The sequence below is a fragment of the Pichia membranifaciens genome (assembly GCF_001661235.1).
Source record: "Pichia membranifaciens NRRL Y-2026 unplaced genomic scaffold PICMEscaffold_9, whole genome shotgun sequence".
NCBI classification, from domain to species: Eukaryota; Fungi; Ascomycota; class Pichiomycetes; order Pichiales; family Pichiaceae; genus Pichia; species Pichia membranifaciens.
Genome location: NW_017566990.1, coordinates 3339 through 19838, shown reverse-complemented (window position 1 = coordinate 19838; position 16500 = coordinate 3339). Strand labels below are relative to the sequence as shown.

At 39.4% G+C, this 16500-nt stretch overlaps 7 protein-coding genes across 7 annotated transcripts; 2 read left to right on the top strand and 5 right to left on the bottom strand.

The window, feature by feature from the left end:
* Positions 1 to 76: 76 nt before the first annotated feature.
* Positions 77 to 2435, bottom strand: PICMEDRAFT_18531 (hypothetical protein). Its single transcript, XM_019162045.1, has one exon. The coding sequence runs from the start codon at positions 2127 to 2129 to the stop codon at positions 540 to 542; it is 1590 nt and encodes a 529-aa protein (XP_019015169.1). The 5' UTR covers positions 2130 to 2435; the 3' UTR covers positions 77 to 539.
* A 2406-nt stretch (positions 2436 to 4841) lies between these two features.
* On the top strand, positions 4842 to 5420 carry PICMEDRAFT_74894 (hypothetical protein; the record flags this gene model as incomplete). The annotated part of the gene is made up of 1 exon (XM_019164902.1): positions 4842 to 5420. The coding sequence occupies one exon, from the start codon at positions 4842 to 4844 to the stop codon at positions 5418 to 5420; it is 579 nt and encodes a 192-aa protein (XP_019015168.1).
* Positions 5421 to 5992: 572 nt separating this feature from the next.
* On the bottom strand, positions 5993 to 7542 carry PICMEDRAFT_18528 (hypothetical protein). The gene has a single exon (XM_019162044.1). The coding sequence runs from the start codon at positions 7369 to 7371 to the stop codon at positions 6202 to 6204; it is 1170 nt and encodes a 389-aa protein (XP_019015167.1). The 5' UTR covers positions 7372 to 7542; the 3' UTR covers positions 5993 to 6201.
* Positions 7543 to 8135: 593 nt separating this feature from the next.
* On the bottom strand, positions 8136 to 8975 carry PICMEDRAFT_18527 (hypothetical protein). The gene has a single exon (XM_019162043.1). It carries the CDS (start codon positions 8942 to 8944, stop codon positions 8294 to 8296), a length of 651 nt encoding a protein of 216 aa, XP_019015166.1. The 5' UTR covers positions 8945 to 8975; the 3' UTR covers positions 8136 to 8293.
* Positions 8976 to 9323: 348 nt separating this feature from the next.
* PICMEDRAFT_60718 (hypothetical protein) lies at positions 9324 to 10634 on the top strand (the record flags this gene model as incomplete). The annotated part of the gene is made up of 1 exon (XM_019163455.1): positions 9324 to 10634. The coding sequence occupies one exon, from the start codon at positions 9324 to 9326 to the stop codon at positions 10632 to 10634; it is 1311 nt and encodes a 436-aa protein (XP_019015165.1).
* Positions 10586 to 11875, bottom strand: PICMEDRAFT_18525 (hypothetical protein). The gene has a single exon (XM_019162042.1). It carries the CDS (start codon positions 11768 to 11770, stop codon positions 10694 to 10696), a length of 1077 nt encoding a protein of 358 aa, XP_019015164.1. The 5' UTR covers positions 11771 to 11875; the 3' UTR covers positions 10586 to 10693.
* A 2560-nt stretch (positions 11876 to 14435) lies between these two features.
* On the bottom strand, positions 14436 to 15467 carry PICMEDRAFT_179420 (hypothetical protein; the record flags this gene model as incomplete). The annotated part of the gene is made up of 2 exons (XM_019161820.1): positions 14436 to 15102; positions 15234 to 15467. The coding sequence occupies 2 exons, from the start codon at positions 15462 to 15464 to the stop codon at positions 14716 to 14718; spliced, it is 618 nt and encodes a 205-aa protein (XP_019015163.1). The 3' UTR covers positions 14436 to 14715.
* Positions 15468 to 16500: the final 1033 nt, after the last annotated feature.

The following is a 16500-nucleotide window of genomic DNA, read 5'->3' as shown; positions in this document are numbered from 1 at the left end:
GCAAAAAAGAGAAACTACCTACCCATTATCCACAAGCCACAGGGGAGCTAGGCCGTGTTTAACCGTTTGGTTACGGCAGCCCGGATACAAGATATGCATCTAACAAGGTTTGGTGCCGAAACTGCAGACGGGAATGGCAATCCCGACAATAACGATGGCTTTAGCTGGATTTCACAATCCACAGAGGAGCACGGCTAAAGGTTAGGATACAAACGAGAAAAAAAGATAAGGAGAGCCCAGCGCGGACTACATTGTTTAAGCAGATGCCACAATTCACAGCTGCAATGTGAATCTTCTCCACTCTTTCACGTAATTTTACCCCAGCTCAATGGTTCAGCTGACAACCACACTCTTCGAACGGCAAACTGAGATAGTTTCCGACAATCTTATTAGACGGGAGTATTGTGTTAAGAATATGTATTGGAGGTTCTACGAAGTCATACGATTTTTACCCCAATAGAGACTTTTAACCCTTGTAAGTTACAGACCTAAACGTGGAGAGCTATATATACAGAAAATGTACAGGTTCTTAATGAATTTCAGTGGTCATTGTGTTCATCTGGCTCTTGGATGAAATCCCAATCTTCAAATCCATCTTCATACATGCCTGCCAAATTCTTCTCGATCAACACTAAGTCTCTCTTTGTGGCAACTTTGTTGTACTCTTCAAATTCCTTGTCTGTTAGCAAGCAGCTATCAAGCATCTTCTGTAATCTACTTGGCTTGATCTTGAATCCAATCAGAACAATTTCCTGTCTTCTGTCCTCATGAACACCTTGGAAATCTTTTCGGATCGATTCTACGGTTTCTTTGTCTTCAGGCCAGAACTCTTTGGCGGTGGCGCCGAACCATGGTGGACCGGCATTCAGTGTAAGCATAGATCCAGCAGAGCTCCATTCTCCCCGTAATATGTATCTGGTTGCCAACCAAAAGAAACCCTTAGATCTAACAACAGTTCCAAATGGTGACTTTCTCTTGTTATCTAACATTTCTTCTTTGGTTAATTCTTCGCCTTCGTCCTCATCCTCATCGTCCTCTTCTTCTTCTTCTTCTTCTTCTTCTTCTCCCCCTTTATCTGAATCGTCATTAATTCCTTCATCCCCATTATCATTTTCTCCACCTTCTTCCTCAGGCATGGAAACCCTTTCAATAATCTGAAACTTATCACAAAGCATATCGTATAACCTTTTTGGGTGAAATGGCTTGCGAGCTCTGTACACAAAATTATTAATACCATACTCTTCGGTCTCTGGTTTAGGAGTCATTCTCTCTTTGCTTAAGTCATCACCATATCCTACTCTTGCATTAGATTCATCCAAACTTCTTAACCAACCAGAAGAAGTAATTGCTTTCGCAAAGTTGAACAACTTTGTATCAAGGACCTGATTGTTAGTAACTTTCGAATAATCCGTGGTAATAATACGAGCAACAGGATTCAAGGTCTTAACAATCTTTTTGACTTTCTTTAGGAGCCTCTTAGATACTCCACTAGCTTTGTTGATTACAATGACATCGGCAAATTCAATTTGATCGACTAGCAAATCTGTAACAGTTCTGTCCTCTTCATTCATTGAATTATTTTTCGAACCCCATCTATCGGCCAAATAGTCAGTGGTCTCAATATCATCAGAGAAGTTTACAGCATCAACCACTGTAACACAAGTATCGAGTCGTGCGAGTTTATTTAATCCTCCCAAACTAACAATGTCCTTAAGTAGCTTTATATCCTCTTCATTTTCAGCAGTTTCAGCCATCAATGCAGAAAATTCTTGTGAGAAAGTCTCTGCAACCTGCATTGGCTCACCAATTCCGGTACTTTCAATAATGATATAATCAAAATCGTCGTTTTTGGCAATGGAAATTAGCTCTTCTAGCAAATCCCCTCGAAGAGTACAACAGATGCACCCATTTTGGAATTGGATCACTTTCTCCTTAGTAGTCACCACCTTATGACCCGTTATCAACTCCGCGTCGATATTTAGACTTGAAATATCATTGATTATAACTGCAATCCGGAAACCATGTTCTTGCTTTAGAATGTTTTCCAAAAGCGTGGTTTTACCACTGCCTAAGAAACCGGACAATAAAGTAACCGGAATTGGTTTATTCAACGTCTCTTTCACTGGCATAATTATCAATATTTTCTATGTCCAAAAAAACCCAAAAAAAGAGTGAAACTATTAGTTAAAGTCGCAGGATAAGTGTCAGATTCCATAGCCTTTCTTCTTCAAAATGCTGCTTAGCCTTACTTATTATATATCAAGCCCTACTCTCCTAATATCCTCTCCAAAAAGTATACCAAACCCTCCGATTAGGTCAAATGATAATGTACTGAAGAGATAATTGGCATTTTTTTTACTGTAGAACCTACAGGGTGTTCAATTAGTAATAGACCTTTTTTATTGGCTAGTGATATCTTTTTCAAGCCATCATCTCTACCCTAATGAACAATGGATCTTAGTTATTCAGGAACACATACAATCTCTGTGATAACCTTTGTGGTTGCGAGTACCAGCTAAATTTGCGAGATTTATAAAATTTTGGAAAGAAGATCTCACATAAATCCACAGTAGTGGTTTCCACAGGGAAACTCTAGAACCTTCAAAGTGAGCTTCTACAAATCTCTAGGTTCTTGAAAAAGAAACTTTTCATTGAAATAATCATATTTAGAAGTGGGATGATATACAGAATGGGATCACTTCAGCGTGAAATTTATAAGCTTTGTATGTAAAAACATGCAACCCTCACGACTGAATAATACTGAGTTCAGTTCAGTTCTGAAAAAGGCTATCATTTGAAGAACTCGAAACCCACTTTTAATCTTTAGTGGTGAAAAATCTAGAAGAATCAGGTTGCAGAATGTTGATTACCGAAGCTAAGCAAAAAATGAGTAGGCATTTTTAACTTGATCACCCAAACACGTTTTGCGAGACCTATTTAACGGACTCTAAATCTCATGAAAAGCAGATAAACGACAAATAAAAAGCTTTCCCATCGAAAGAATTAAATTAACACATCATTCTGACATTATGACTGGAATAGTAAATCAGCCCTGAACCAGAAAAAAGATTTGTATAAATTTTTGCTAAGCAGCCTAAAATTTTTACGTAGACATAGCACTAGAATAGGTTGGTCGCCAGTGTCAGTATAAAGTAAATTTCTAACTTCATCGAGCTAGAGCCATTTTTGGTTATGAAAACCAAGCCCAAAGTATGGACTTTGATACAGTGATGAGACTATTGTGAAACTCTTGATAGTTTTACTATCTATCTTCACAGCTAATAGGCGCTAGAATGATTTTATCTCTTTCAACTGTGTAATCTCATCACAAAGCACATAAAGGCCATAAAATATTTCAATGCCAACTGTATGGCATTTTAGTAAGCTTGAAAAATGGTAGATGAGGAAAAATAGATCAACTTGAGCATTGAACAAAATTGCAACTTCAAAAAATAAGTAGACATGACTCGAGTATCTACTGAAAATCGGCTACCTACATTTCCTCTCCTAATATTAGCAGCTGGGCAATAAAATTATTACTTGCTAAAGGCAGCATCGGGATAAAAGAGTATACATACAATTTACCTTAATACTACTCAAATAGGGATAGAGTTGTGTATGCATGATTTCGAGGAAATCGCCAAATTTATAAAGCGCTACTAATACTTACGAGAACTTGATTATTGTAAGTTCGGAGCATCGATTTTTCCATAAAAAATTGTCATAAAACTACTTTTATAGTGGATGACCCCCACTTTACAGCAATTTCGACCTGAAAAGATTACGCTTTTCTACCTAATGTCAATTTCTTTGGTTCATTGGGACCTTGTTTCTTTGCTTTGTGTACAATAACAGGAAGCTTGACCTTTCATCCTTCTATGCTATTCCTACTACCGTGGGAGGCGTCTCGTAGCCAATGGATTTAATCTATGGAAATCATCTTTGTCATATCACTGTCCTGGAATATTAATAATATCAGGACCTTTGGCAAAAATGCATTCTGAACATTTAGAATCAACACAATAAAGAGAAAAGGAAGTTAGGTTTACTTTTCAACTAGTTGGCACGCTATTGTTGATGATTCGGTTGGTTGGTTATGGGTGGTAAGTTAGAGAGAAAAAACACGCTATCCCTGTTTGTAGTTGTTTATTTATCCAGTATTTGTTCAACCTCCATTGCAAACCGCAATTTTACCTATTTCTTAAAATTATTCGGTAAGCGGCCGGCAAACTTTCGTGGGTAAAGCAGGTAGGAATTTTGCAGCAGCTATAAGTTCAGTCATAATATATATATTGATTTGCAAGATGAGATGACTGGTGTTTTACTGGCTTGGGCTTGGTTTGTCTACCTTTAGCCATTTTAACATCTATACAAATCTAAATGGGAATAATAATTGAGAGCAGTGGGTATTGGTCTTAGTATGACTTAGAGTAGTACACTTTTCAATATGGGAAAACAGTTTTAGCTAATCAAAGGTATGTTTGTTGGGTCACATTTCTATGTACTGAGATGCATAAGAATAAGCTAACTATCCATGCGTGCTCACCTGCAAACAGGAAACGGTCTATTCTGTGCATCCTTTCCAGGATTTCCCCACAAAAAGAATTACAGAAAAAAGAACAATATTCACAAGATACAGCGAGGCTGTTTTTCTCGGATCTCCGACATGCTGCAATTGGCACCAGGCCGAAAATTATTGTTTACGGGCAGGGGTTGGTGTTGATTATTAATCGTCTTCAATTTTATTGCCACTATCCTTCCTTCTAAAGGCAAAACCTACTTTCTTAAACTATATATAGAGGCTTTGTAAACAAACCTGGACTACTAAAGGCAACACTTCGATGACATTCGGAACACTTTATTATCACCCTGATTATGCCAGAAGCAATTGGCTTGTGGCGTTGGGCGACTATCTAGGTCTAACAATCGAGGGAAAGGTAGCAGCTGATTCTACAGAATTTCCCGAGTCATTTCCATTGAAAAGGACCCCTGCATTTATCTCATCGGATGGATTCAAATTGACCGAATCATTGGCCATTGCTTTCTATATCGTCAACAGCTCTTCGAAACCAGAAATTGCTGGCAAGACGGTTCAAGAGCAGGCAAACAATTGGAGATGGTATTCATATTTAACTTCTGACATGGTCAATCATGTTGGCTCTATTTACTTTGCCAAAACTGAAGAAGAGAAAGCTTCTGCTGTTGAAACCATGAATAAAAATCTCGAATATATTGATAACAGATTATCAGACTTCAAGTTTTTAGTAGGTGATACGATTTTAGTTTGCGACATTTTCGCACGGAGCTACTTCAGAATGCTCCAACACTTTAAAGTTGACTTCAGCAATTATAAAAACATTGAAAATTATGTCAGTGTTGTAGCCAAGCATCCTATATTCTCTGAAACAAAGCATGAATGAGTCTGAGGATCATGGTTTTAACACTTCATAGCCCTATACTCGGCTTGGCTATTCTTGTTATATTGAAAAGGGTAAAGGCCTTGCATTTCTTCTTTTTTTAGGTTCTCTATATCGGCGATGCTGACACCCATGGGCTTCCGATTAGCATTAAGCCGGTTTTTAATTTAGCCTCTTGCTTTTGAATGAAAGTTTATTACAGGACACTGTTTGCCAGAGAGAGGCCATCGAATAAAATCCAAAAAAAATTGTATGTATAACTCCCAACTTGTGAACCGTTTAAATAAGACTGTATATTAATTTCACAGTTAATTTTGGTTTCCTCCTTCCTCCACTGCTTATGGCGGACTTCCCACACGATCAAACACTTTATTGGCTCAGATAATATAAAAAATGTTCCATCTCGACCCTTCTGTGGATATCTACGTTTGGTAAAAGTTTAGATATAATTGAATAATGATTCTAGGTCAAACCAAAGAAAGTCCAAATTTATATAATACGCCTGCGTTGTTCTACGTTTACATACAACGTAAAGGTGTACTCGCTGGCAATCGTGAGAGAAAATTCAGGCTCAAAAATATTGCAACTCTTCCATGTGAAGTAGAGATAGTACATGTCAGTGCATGATGCCCAAGCACCAAAAAAAACACCGATACTCATGGCCTTGCTCGACAAGCCGTCCAAACTAGCTTTAAGAAAATAATAAAATTAGGCTATAAAGGCTCAGTATATTTACAAGTTGTCTAATGCATAGACAAATTATCTACAGTCAGCTTCCTTGGTTTTATACATCAGGGTCTGTTGGACCAAAAAACTCCATTTTCACATCAGAAACACCTTTGTTTGTCAAGTATGTCTTGAACTCGTGCATGTATCCGACAGGACCTAACAAGTAAACATCATACTCAGATGGCACTATGTGCTCCAATTCAGAAATAGTCAACTTTTTTCCGTTACCAGAAATGTAGTTTTTCAACTTGAAGGTATCGGGATATTCAGATCTCCAGTTTTCGAACGTCTTCTTGAAAGGCTCGGAATCTACCGTTCTATTGGAGTAAAACAATTCCACAGATTGGCCATTTTTTAAAGCAGCTTGCATAATAGTAATCATTGGAGTGATACCAATTCCACCAGCTAAGACTGCAATTTTGGGCTTGCCTGATGTAGCGTCGTAAGTCATATTACCGATAGGTGCATGCACGGGCACAACATCCCCAACTTGAAGTTTAGTATTCACAAACGTTGACACTTTACCATTCACTAACTTCCGGACAGATATTCTATACTCATTATTAATCAAATTGTGGGAAATAGAGTATTCACGTGGTTGGACTGTTTCATCTTGCACATCCCAATTTAGCGATATATATTGGCCTGGAATAATAGGTAATAATTTGGTACCATCGACAGGAGTCAGATAGACCGAAGTGACATCTGCAGCCTCCTTCTCTAGTTTAACAACTTTGAAGTCTTTGCAACCTCTCCACTGTAAACCTTGGTAAACGCTCTCTTCGGCATCGATCAAAGTCTGTGCTAAGTTTCCGTATGCTTTGGTTAAAACGTTAACAAAATGCTCGTCTGCCGCTTCTGGACCCAGTACTTCCTTAAACGCGTGAACAAGACAGCTGCCTACGACTGGGTATTGTTCTGGAGCAATACCTAGCCCACAGTGCTTTATAACAATCTGTTTGACAAACCCATTAATTGGCGTAAGATCATTCAAGTGCAAAATGTATTGGTATAATGAGAATGCCAAAACCTTAGGCTGCCTGCCAGTACGTTGGTTAGTCATGTTGAAGTACGATTTCACTTCGGGGTGCGTTTGGAACATGTACTGATACATTGTAGATGTGACTTTGACGCCCACCTCTTTGACAGCCGGAGCCAAGCTTTGTAAAAAGCTTATCTCGGAGGGGGTTAACGGAACTATTTTGAAGATTTGTTTTGAAGCCATTGTAGTTACCAATATTAAATTCTTTTGCTTAAGGGATTACGTTTCGACTAGAACAACGTCAAACTTAACCACTGAGAAACTCCAAAGTTCAAAGGAAGTTTATGAACGCATTTTATAGAGACCAGGCACATGGGACCATCATCGGAAAATTCAATCAAATTGCCGAAGCATCATAATCCAACATCAGCAAACATGACAGCAGTGACACGTGTGACAGCAATGAAGCCAAAAACCGTCGTAAAAAAGTTTATGGGCCCGCATCGGCTGTTAGCGAAAACGTCAAATCAGACCACAGCTATTGAATTGGTCACCCCGCCTCAAGGTAGATGACAGCAAAAAATATTCCATTGTATCAGACCAAACAGGATATTTTTTGCTGCGCCCCACTTTTTCTCCCAAGGTAATAAATTGCTTATGTAATCTGAAAAAGTTTCCGGTTTGTCTAGATTTTTTAAAAAAATTGTGAAAAGTGAAAGATTTTGAAGATGGCTGGAGAATACTAAAGTTCTGTTTTGATAATACTATCGGTAAAACGAACCTACAAAATACATTGACTTGTTCAATACGCGCAGAGTTGCGCTTTGTAACTAGAATGATACAATGTGCCAAGAAATTTGAGGAAGAGAGCAAGGAGAAGTTCTTCAACCTATGACAAAAGTTTTTGTTGCAGAAAAGGATTTGAGCTCAAGATAGTGATAGTTTGATTTACATAGCCTGTTTTTCGGCTGCTACAAAACCTTATGGTACACGTGTGACAAACAATAATGGGTGGAGCTAATTCATATTGGATATACCTTTACAAAAGTCAGATTTACATAAAGTAAGCGAAGATCGATCGATACCATGAGATATAGCAAGGACTGAAATTTAGCTTACCGTTGCTATCGCAGAAAATATCGACTTAGGCACATCTATGATGGCGTTAAGCCTGAGTCAACAGATCAATTGTAGGGATGTAATCAATTGCTTCATCCAATGACTTCACGATTGGCACTTGTGCAATTATCCTGACTCCCAACTCAGATAGTGCCGCTGCATTGTCTCCGTTCAAAGCACCGTTGAGGATCACACCGATAACTGGAATCTTGTTTTGTTTCAAGATCTCTAGAGACATCAGTGTATGGTTCAACGTACCAAGCTCCGATCTTGCAACTAAAATAACGGATGCATCTAACTTTCTTATCAAATCTGTAGTAAAGCTATTTTTGCTAATAGGAACTAATAAACCACCAGCTCCTTCAATGATCATACCATTCAGTGCCCTTTCATTCTCAGAAACAGGTATTTCTATACTCTCCACATTAATGCTGCTCTGCTTTTCTAAAACAGTACACCTCCATGGACTTAAGGGTTTCATGTAGGTCAAAGTTGGCTCAAAAATGTTGCTTGTTCTTGGAATACCTCCGCTTTCACGAAGTAGTTGTTTAACAGTTTTTGTGTCTCCTTGATCTTCGCTTAAACCGGTTTGTATTGGTTTCCAATAATCGAACTCCCATTTTTTGACTGTTAGTGCAGAGATGAAGGTCTTTCCGATATCTGTATCTGTTCCTGCTACAAAAACTCTTGGTGTCATTTTACTTGCTAATAGAAACGGACTATTTAGCAGTTGAAACTTAGGTAAAGCAATTAAAATTATAAGCTGATACAAATAAAATGGAGTAATTAAGCAAATTTATCTGCTCTAGAAAGTAGCTCTGCTCATTCTCGGTGATTCAAAGTGATACAATGATTCAAAACCAAAAATATCTCACGCTCGAAAAAAATGCTGAATTATGAATCATTAGGAATCATCGCCAATTTCTATCAACAAAAAAAAACTGGCATGGGAAACATTCAATAAACTATATAAAGGCTAGATAATGCTGAAATTTGAATAAAAAAATATTTCTTTATTAATTATCACAATGATCACAGTAAGTTCAATATTTTGTTGAATTTTTTAACAACGAACAATGCAAAAAGTTGAATCATTATTGAAATATGATAGGGAGCATGTCTGGCATCCTTACACCTCTACTATTAATCCATTGCCATGTTATCTGGTTGATTCAGCACACGGTGTAAAAATAAATCTTGCCACAGGCGAAACCTTGATTGATGGAATGAGTTCTTGGTGGGCTGCAATTCATGGATACAACCACCCAGAACTAAACGAGGCCGCCGTATGCCAATTGCAGAAAATGTCACATATTATGTTTGGAGGATTAACGCATCAGCCAGCAATTGAATTGGTTAAAACACTAATTGATATGACACCACCGGAGCTAGAGCACTGCTTCCTTGCGGATTCTGGATCGGTTGCAGTTGAGGTGAGTATGAAAATGGCATTCCAGTATTGTGACACCAGATTCGGCCTTGATGAAGCATGTCAGAAAAAGAAATTCATGACAGTAAATTATGGGTACCACGGTGATACCTTTGGTGCCATGTCGGTATGTGACCCTGTTAATTCAATGCATAGCTTATATTCTGGTTACGTGAGAGAAAATATATTTGTCAAACCTCCGAAATGCCGGTTTGGTGACGCATGGGATGAAAAGTACATTGCCTCGTTTGCAAAAGCTATTGAAAAACACCACCATGAGGTTATTGCAGTAATTATTGAGCCTATTGTACAAGGTGCTGGTGGTATGAGAATATATCACCCAGAATACTTAAAACAAATTCGTCAATTGTGTACCAAATATGAGGTGTTGCTAATCCTCGATGAAATTGCAACAGGTTTCGGTAGGACAGGAAAGCTTTTTGCTTATGAACATGCTGACATCACCCCTGATATTCTATGTGTTGGAAAAGCATTAACTGGAGGATATTTGACATTGAGTGCGGTGCTTTGTACAAAAGAAGTTGCAGGGCTTGTTTGCTCTGGTCGTGCAAAGGGCTTTATGCATGGCCCAACCTTTATGGGCAATCCTCTTGCTTGCAGCATTGCATTGAAAAGTTTAGAACTTATCAAAAGGGGTAGTTGGAAAACTCAAGTACAAGCTATAGAGTCTTCATTCAAATCTGCATTGCCCGCATTGCGAGATCTTGACATTGTTAGAGATGTAAGGATTATTGGAGCTATTGGTGTAATCGAATTAACGGTTATGGTTGATGCAAAATGGTTTCAAGAGCAATTTGTTCAAAGAGGAGTTTGGGTAAGACCTTTTGGAAAGCTTGTTTATATGATGCCACCTTTCATCATTAATGATTCAGAGCTAGGAAAACTAATAAAATCCGTCGTTGATGTTATCAGACTTTTTGCCTCTATTAAAACTTAGACAGCTATTTAGATCTAAACATATAATATCTTTCAAGATAAGATTCGTAAACCACCTAGTCACTCATATTGAGAATTAACTCTACAAATATCGGAATAGTTGGTAGTTCTTCTGTAACCCTCCTTTATTTTGACCAAAGGGTCTTGTAGCTCAACCATGTTTCCATATGGTTCACTCATAGCAAATCCCAGCCTTCTTAACTGCTCTACTGAGAACTGCTTGAAATACTCTAGATCCGCATTGAAAAAGATATTCTCCTTTTGCCTGTATATACCTCTACCCATGAAAAGAATGAGAATTCTCCTAACTTCATCCTTAGTTAAGTTTGAAGAGGCAGAATGCAGAACGGAAGCAAGCATGAAAGTCGCGTCACCTTTCTCCATTTCATTGTAAATACAATCCTCTTCATTGGGCTTCTGAAGATGATCCCATAAATGAGAACCAGGAATTATTCTTGTAGCACCATTTTGTCTAGTAGTTTTGGTTAGTGCAACAGAAAACCCAATCTGGGACTCAGAATTAAAGCTGAAGCTTTCATAGGTTTGAGGGTATCTGATATTATGATCCGACTGGTCGTCCCTATGCAAAGCTTGACAGGCTGCGTTTGGAGAAATTTGAAAGGCAATTGAGCTACTAACAATTGCTGGACAAGTACCAATATTGATGTTGTTTCCAATCCAAAATGCATTTGCTTGATCCAAAGCTTTGTGAGCAACCGCTAAGTTCAGCGGGTGTGACAAGATCTTGTTGACAACGATTGGAGATTTAGAAACAGTGTTCGTAACTCGAATAGTTTCTTTAGGAAAAAGTCTTGGGTCATTTTTTTTCAGCTCAAATAGTGGGTCCAGCTCTTCGTTAATGCTGTCAATTTCAGAGGCATCAAAAAGTTTCTTGATTGTACAGATACCATACTTTCTCAAGAGCTCCATAACAGCATCAGGCGTAGCTTCCTCTTTAGTGAGGGTAAAGGCAGTTGGAGAAACATCAAGAGCCGGAATTGCTGTTGGAAGATGAACCTTTGCAATTTTGGTTTCCGCTAGGGAGGGTGTCTCTGAGACTTCATGCGATGTCTCTAAAGGCGTAATTTGGAGACGGTTCAAAGTGGTTGTGGTGCAATTGGTATATGGAAATGTCATTGCTGGCGTCCTAGATACAAAAACACCTGGCCAATATATGGTGGGAAAAAACTGACATACCTACAAGGAATGAAAAAGCTGATATTTATAGGCTTCAGCTAATTGCGGACTCAGAGATGGCTTAGTTTGGCACGGATCCTTTGAATCATCGTCAAACCAGGGATCGGAGTGAGTGGAATCATGTGAATCATTTGATTCCTAAAATTTTTGGTCGCTAAGATTTTGTCAGCGCATACGGAATGCTTAATCATCAACTCCACTTTAGAACAACCAGGAAACAATAAGCAGGGAAGGTGTTAGGAGGTAGTGTGTGTAGCCTTTTATTTCTGACGCTGGGATGTGGTAGGTTTTTGTTTACAGCGATCGACCATAAAGGGTATGCACAGACTACTAATACAGTCAACGAAAGCACTGAATTTAGCCCCAAGACAGCGCTCTCACAATAGCAAAACACTTCATTTGAGATGGACAAGTATTATTGCCAGAGGATGTTTTGAAAGAGTGCTGCTATTGCTCTGGGCAAGGCCAGGCGGTTAAGCAATACTCTCTTCAAAAATGATTGTAGTAGTGCCTTTGTTCCCCTTTTTGTTGTTTCGCCTGATATCACACATCAACTAATCAATACAAGAAACTAAACCGGAAAGAAATCAATAGAATTAAAAAACTTCTGGCATGTTATTCATTACAGTATGTAGTCTGTATCTGAGAGCTTCAGTTACAGCTCTTTTGGCTTCCTTCATATGGGCCTGAATATAAGCCGTGAGTTTACTTTCCATCAACATACTGCATAAATACTCCCATAAAGGAGAGAGATATGAAACAAAAATATCGCATGAAATTGAGACTTTCTTTGGGATAAGTTCAGCACCTTTCCCTCTTGGATAACCTACAAGAAATCAACTTGTGTTTCTGTCTTTTTTTACAAGCATATAATCTTTTTCATGAGGATAAAACGAACTAGATCGGCATGGAAAAAGTTTGGAAGCCGACGGCTATGTGATCGTCCGTTCTGCCACTGTTGGTATCTGCCGCCATCGATGCCCAAAGCTTTTCCCCTGCTTCTTTTAATGTACTCGAGGTGCTTAATTTTTTTTGCTCCCTTCAAACGCACTGACGTGGAGCAAGCATCTGTAACCCAGAAACACCATGATGTCTCTCTCCCCCCCGCCCCTATTGCCTCTTATCTGCGTGGAGCAATTATGGAAAGAACCTAAGGACATGTCTATGTCCAGGTCTCCGCTGCTTTTCCTGCACCCTATCCGCTTGCGACCGCACGGCGCCTCGGTTATCTGCGGCAGCACCCAAGACGGATTCCGGCTCTCGCAAATCAGAGCGTCGCGGAACACGGGACGTGGGTCCGGAATTTCGGAACCTCGGAACCACGTCCACAAGTTTCGCCGGTTGTCTTCGGGCCGACGCCCCAGTGCTATCCGCGGGAAGTGCGTTCCTAGGCTCGGGCTAAAACGGTGTCGTAGATCGCGCCAGGCGTAAGGGGTGCATATGGAAGCCCCGATACGAGAGATCGAGTGCGCAGCTGCAGCCCTGCTAACCCGAGAGAGGGATGCATTTTCTGAAATCCCGGGGGATGCTAGCCGCGGTTGAGTCGATTGCTCCCGTCGACACGGGAGCCTTCAAAGCACGGGGGATGCTGGGGCTGAGTGGTTAAAACTGCAGGAGACGGAACGCAGATAGGCGGCAGGGAGTGACAGCAGGCGCAAGGAGGCAACTGATAGAGCCCCGCGTCGCCGTCCAAGCATGGGCGCCTGAGCTGGGCAAACGGGTCGTCCTTCAACAGGTCCAATTGGCCTTCTGAACGACCCACTGCCAAACCAAGCAGTGCTTGCTGTTGCCTTTTTGCCTTTTGTCATGGAATCACAAGACAATCTGTATTTGTCATAGCACAGTGAATCAGGATTCTTTGAGATCGGAATAGCAGATGATAACATGTACTTCAAGTTACCAGAATTTAGACCCCGACAGTCAAAAAAGGGCACCTTTACTGGGCAAAGCACCGGTCTGAGGTAGCTTTTAGCTTTATATCAGAGACCACGTGGTCTGTCGGATTTCAAGATATCATTCCTGTGATGGGACAGGACTATGGGTCACTCTTTCAGAATCGATTTAGTGACTTGAAAACAGAACATTTGGCGCTGTTCTCCTTACATTACAAACTGGAATAGTTTTACAACACCAATAACTAGTTTCAGTATATCCGCATTATCTTCTTTGCTCTGTGAGATGGTATACAGCTGTAGTTTAGAATTATATGAGCTACCTGAACCCACTAGTGGGTAGTGAACGCTTGCGCAACAATATTGTTTTGTCAACGGAAAAAGAGTCTCAATTTTCATTGAGTCGAAAAAATACAGCCAAAGGAATTTCATGGAAATTAATTCAATGTTAACTAAAAAGCTTATCTTATTAACAGCTAACAAGTAACTATTTGAATACCGCTTCTCATATCACTACAAGCACATGGAAATTTCTGGAACATTTTGTTTATGTTTTTTATTTTCAAACAGTTTAAACAAGGTGAAGTAAGACCAAGCATACTATCTTGTGGATCTCCTTGTCACTGTTATTCTTTTTAGTTCTTTTCACTGATAAACGGGTGGCACTAGTTTGGGGGGTTGAGCTCTTTTATGAAATAATAAGAGTTAGTAAATCTTCAAAGTTAAAATTTAATTACTGGTTGCACTGAGTGCCCACACTTCTGCTTATCGAGATTGCTGTTTGAACAAGCTTTTCAAAAAAGCTTGGGGAACAGGACAAAAGTTTTGGAATTTTATGGCTGCAATGATTTATAAATATACAGCAAATATCTAAATTACAAAAATATAGGCGTATTAAAATGAATGAAGAAAAAGATATAAATTGTAACAACTCTCTGGAAAAACAGGAAAATAAAAGTAAAAAACAGGCACCATTAAGAAACGACGGAAACCCTAGCCGGTAGAGTTATGAAGTCTCAAACCAAAGTATCCATCAGGTTGGCTGGCCGGATCAAGTAGCGACATCTGGTAACCATCAGCTTGACCATCAGTACCAGCATAGGGAACGTTGTTACCCCACCAACTGAGCACTACTGGATGATATTGAACTGCAAAGAATATGATGACAGCAGAGAAAGCAGTTCCTGTATTAAGACCTGCAGATAAGACAAAGTTGTATCTTTCCCACCACGAAAGATATCTACCCTTAATGAAATGGTTGAAAATATAGCCAAGAACAAATGCAGGATAGTAGTAAGAAAGGTTATATGGTGCAAAAACAAGCATACCACCTATGATCAAAGTTGGATAGAAGTGTTTTGTTTGTTTTGGGAAATACTTCTTTGCCAAAATACATGGAAATACAAGCAAAAATCCAATCAAGAAAACCATCTAAGAATTGGGTACAATTCGTTGAAAACTTTTTTTGGACCAATGGCACCCCATAAAACAGAAGCAGAGTAAAATGTGACTTCTTGTGGGCATGAAAACCGACTTTCTTGCTTGGGAGTACAAAGACCTTTAACGTTTGAAATTTCCCAGTTAATCACACACAAAGTGACAATGATTTGCAATAGGCAACCAAATATTTGTCCACGGAAAACAGCTCTCTGTGGTATCTTTGAATAGTGAGCCAGTTTTTGATCTGAAATAAAACTTTCTGCTTGACCATCAATGTTGTAGCCCAAAGCCTTCAATGTCATTAGTGCGTTTGGATTTCCTGGAAGAGCATAACCGATAATCAATTCAACAAGAACATTCAATCCGAATTGAAAACCTGTAACAGAGAGCAAAAATCCGAACCTCTTCTCCTTAACTACAGTATGGTACAGTTATTTCACTTTGAATGTTCATCAGCTCATATTCACTACGGCAATAACTTCTGTGGCTAACCGCCCGAAAAGTTCGATATCTAGCGCATCTTGCATCGACCTTCGACAAGACAATCAAATAGAACACTATATCATACGAGTACTCTGTCTAGAGTATCTGAACGTCTTCTCCTCATCCGTCTCAGACATCTGAACTCTCGTCATTTTTCTAAACAATTTATCATTCACCAAGCTCAGCAACTAGAAATATTCTCTAGTTAAATAGCTACAAACTCAAGTTTTACTGGCCAGCTGGGTTCTGCCCAGGTCCATAAAATGCTCGAATTGCTTCTCTGCAAACAACAGAGTACAGGCTTCTCAATTTTCGATTCTAAATTATAGCATGTCTGTCCAGCTAACGAACAACCGCCCTATCAATTGCCGACTCAACGACAAATTAGGCCCAAGATCAAGTCTCTCATTAGCTCGTAATCAGTAAACAAACAGTTCAACTACCAGTCTCCGTCCAGTACCTGAACGTCTTTTACCAGCTATCTTCTCCCTAATTCGCCAGTGGCTAGCATCAAAGACCATCCAGATTGTACAGTTGATTTACTTCGATAACTCCAGCAAAACAAAACATAATTGCCTCTTCAATATAGCACTGTTTCTGTAAACTACTTGTACACTATCGAACTGAGGAAGGCCTGAACTGATCTTCTTCCACTACTGAGACTGGCCATTCGCACGTATCCGTTCCTAATGATCACTATAGTCACGTTCTCTATTAAACAGTCCTTGTGAACCAGACGGATAAATGGTCCGCTGATCTTCATGGGAACCTATTGCTGATCCACTGGTTGTGAATAAATGTCTTTCCAGTCCTCCATAACCAGTAGAATATACCATGGATTGAGCTCTGAACTAC

Bases quoted from the DNA above. Each gene is read 5' to 3' on its own strand.
- PICMEDRAFT_18531 (XM_019162045.1), bottom strand. From the start codon at position 2,129: ATGCCAGTGAAAGAGACGTTGAATAAACCAATTCCGGTTACTTTATTG.
- PICMEDRAFT_18528 (XM_019162044.1), bottom strand. From the start codon at position 7,371: ATGGCTTCAAAACAAATCTTCAAAATAGTTCCGTTAACCCCCTCCGAG.
- PICMEDRAFT_18527 (XM_019162043.1), bottom strand. From the start codon at position 8,944: ATGACACCAAGAGTTTTTGTAGCAGGAACAGATACAGATATCGGAAAG.
- PICMEDRAFT_18525 (XM_019162042.1), bottom strand. From the start codon at position 11,770: ATGACATTTCCATATACCAATTGCACCACAACCACTTTGAACCGTCTC.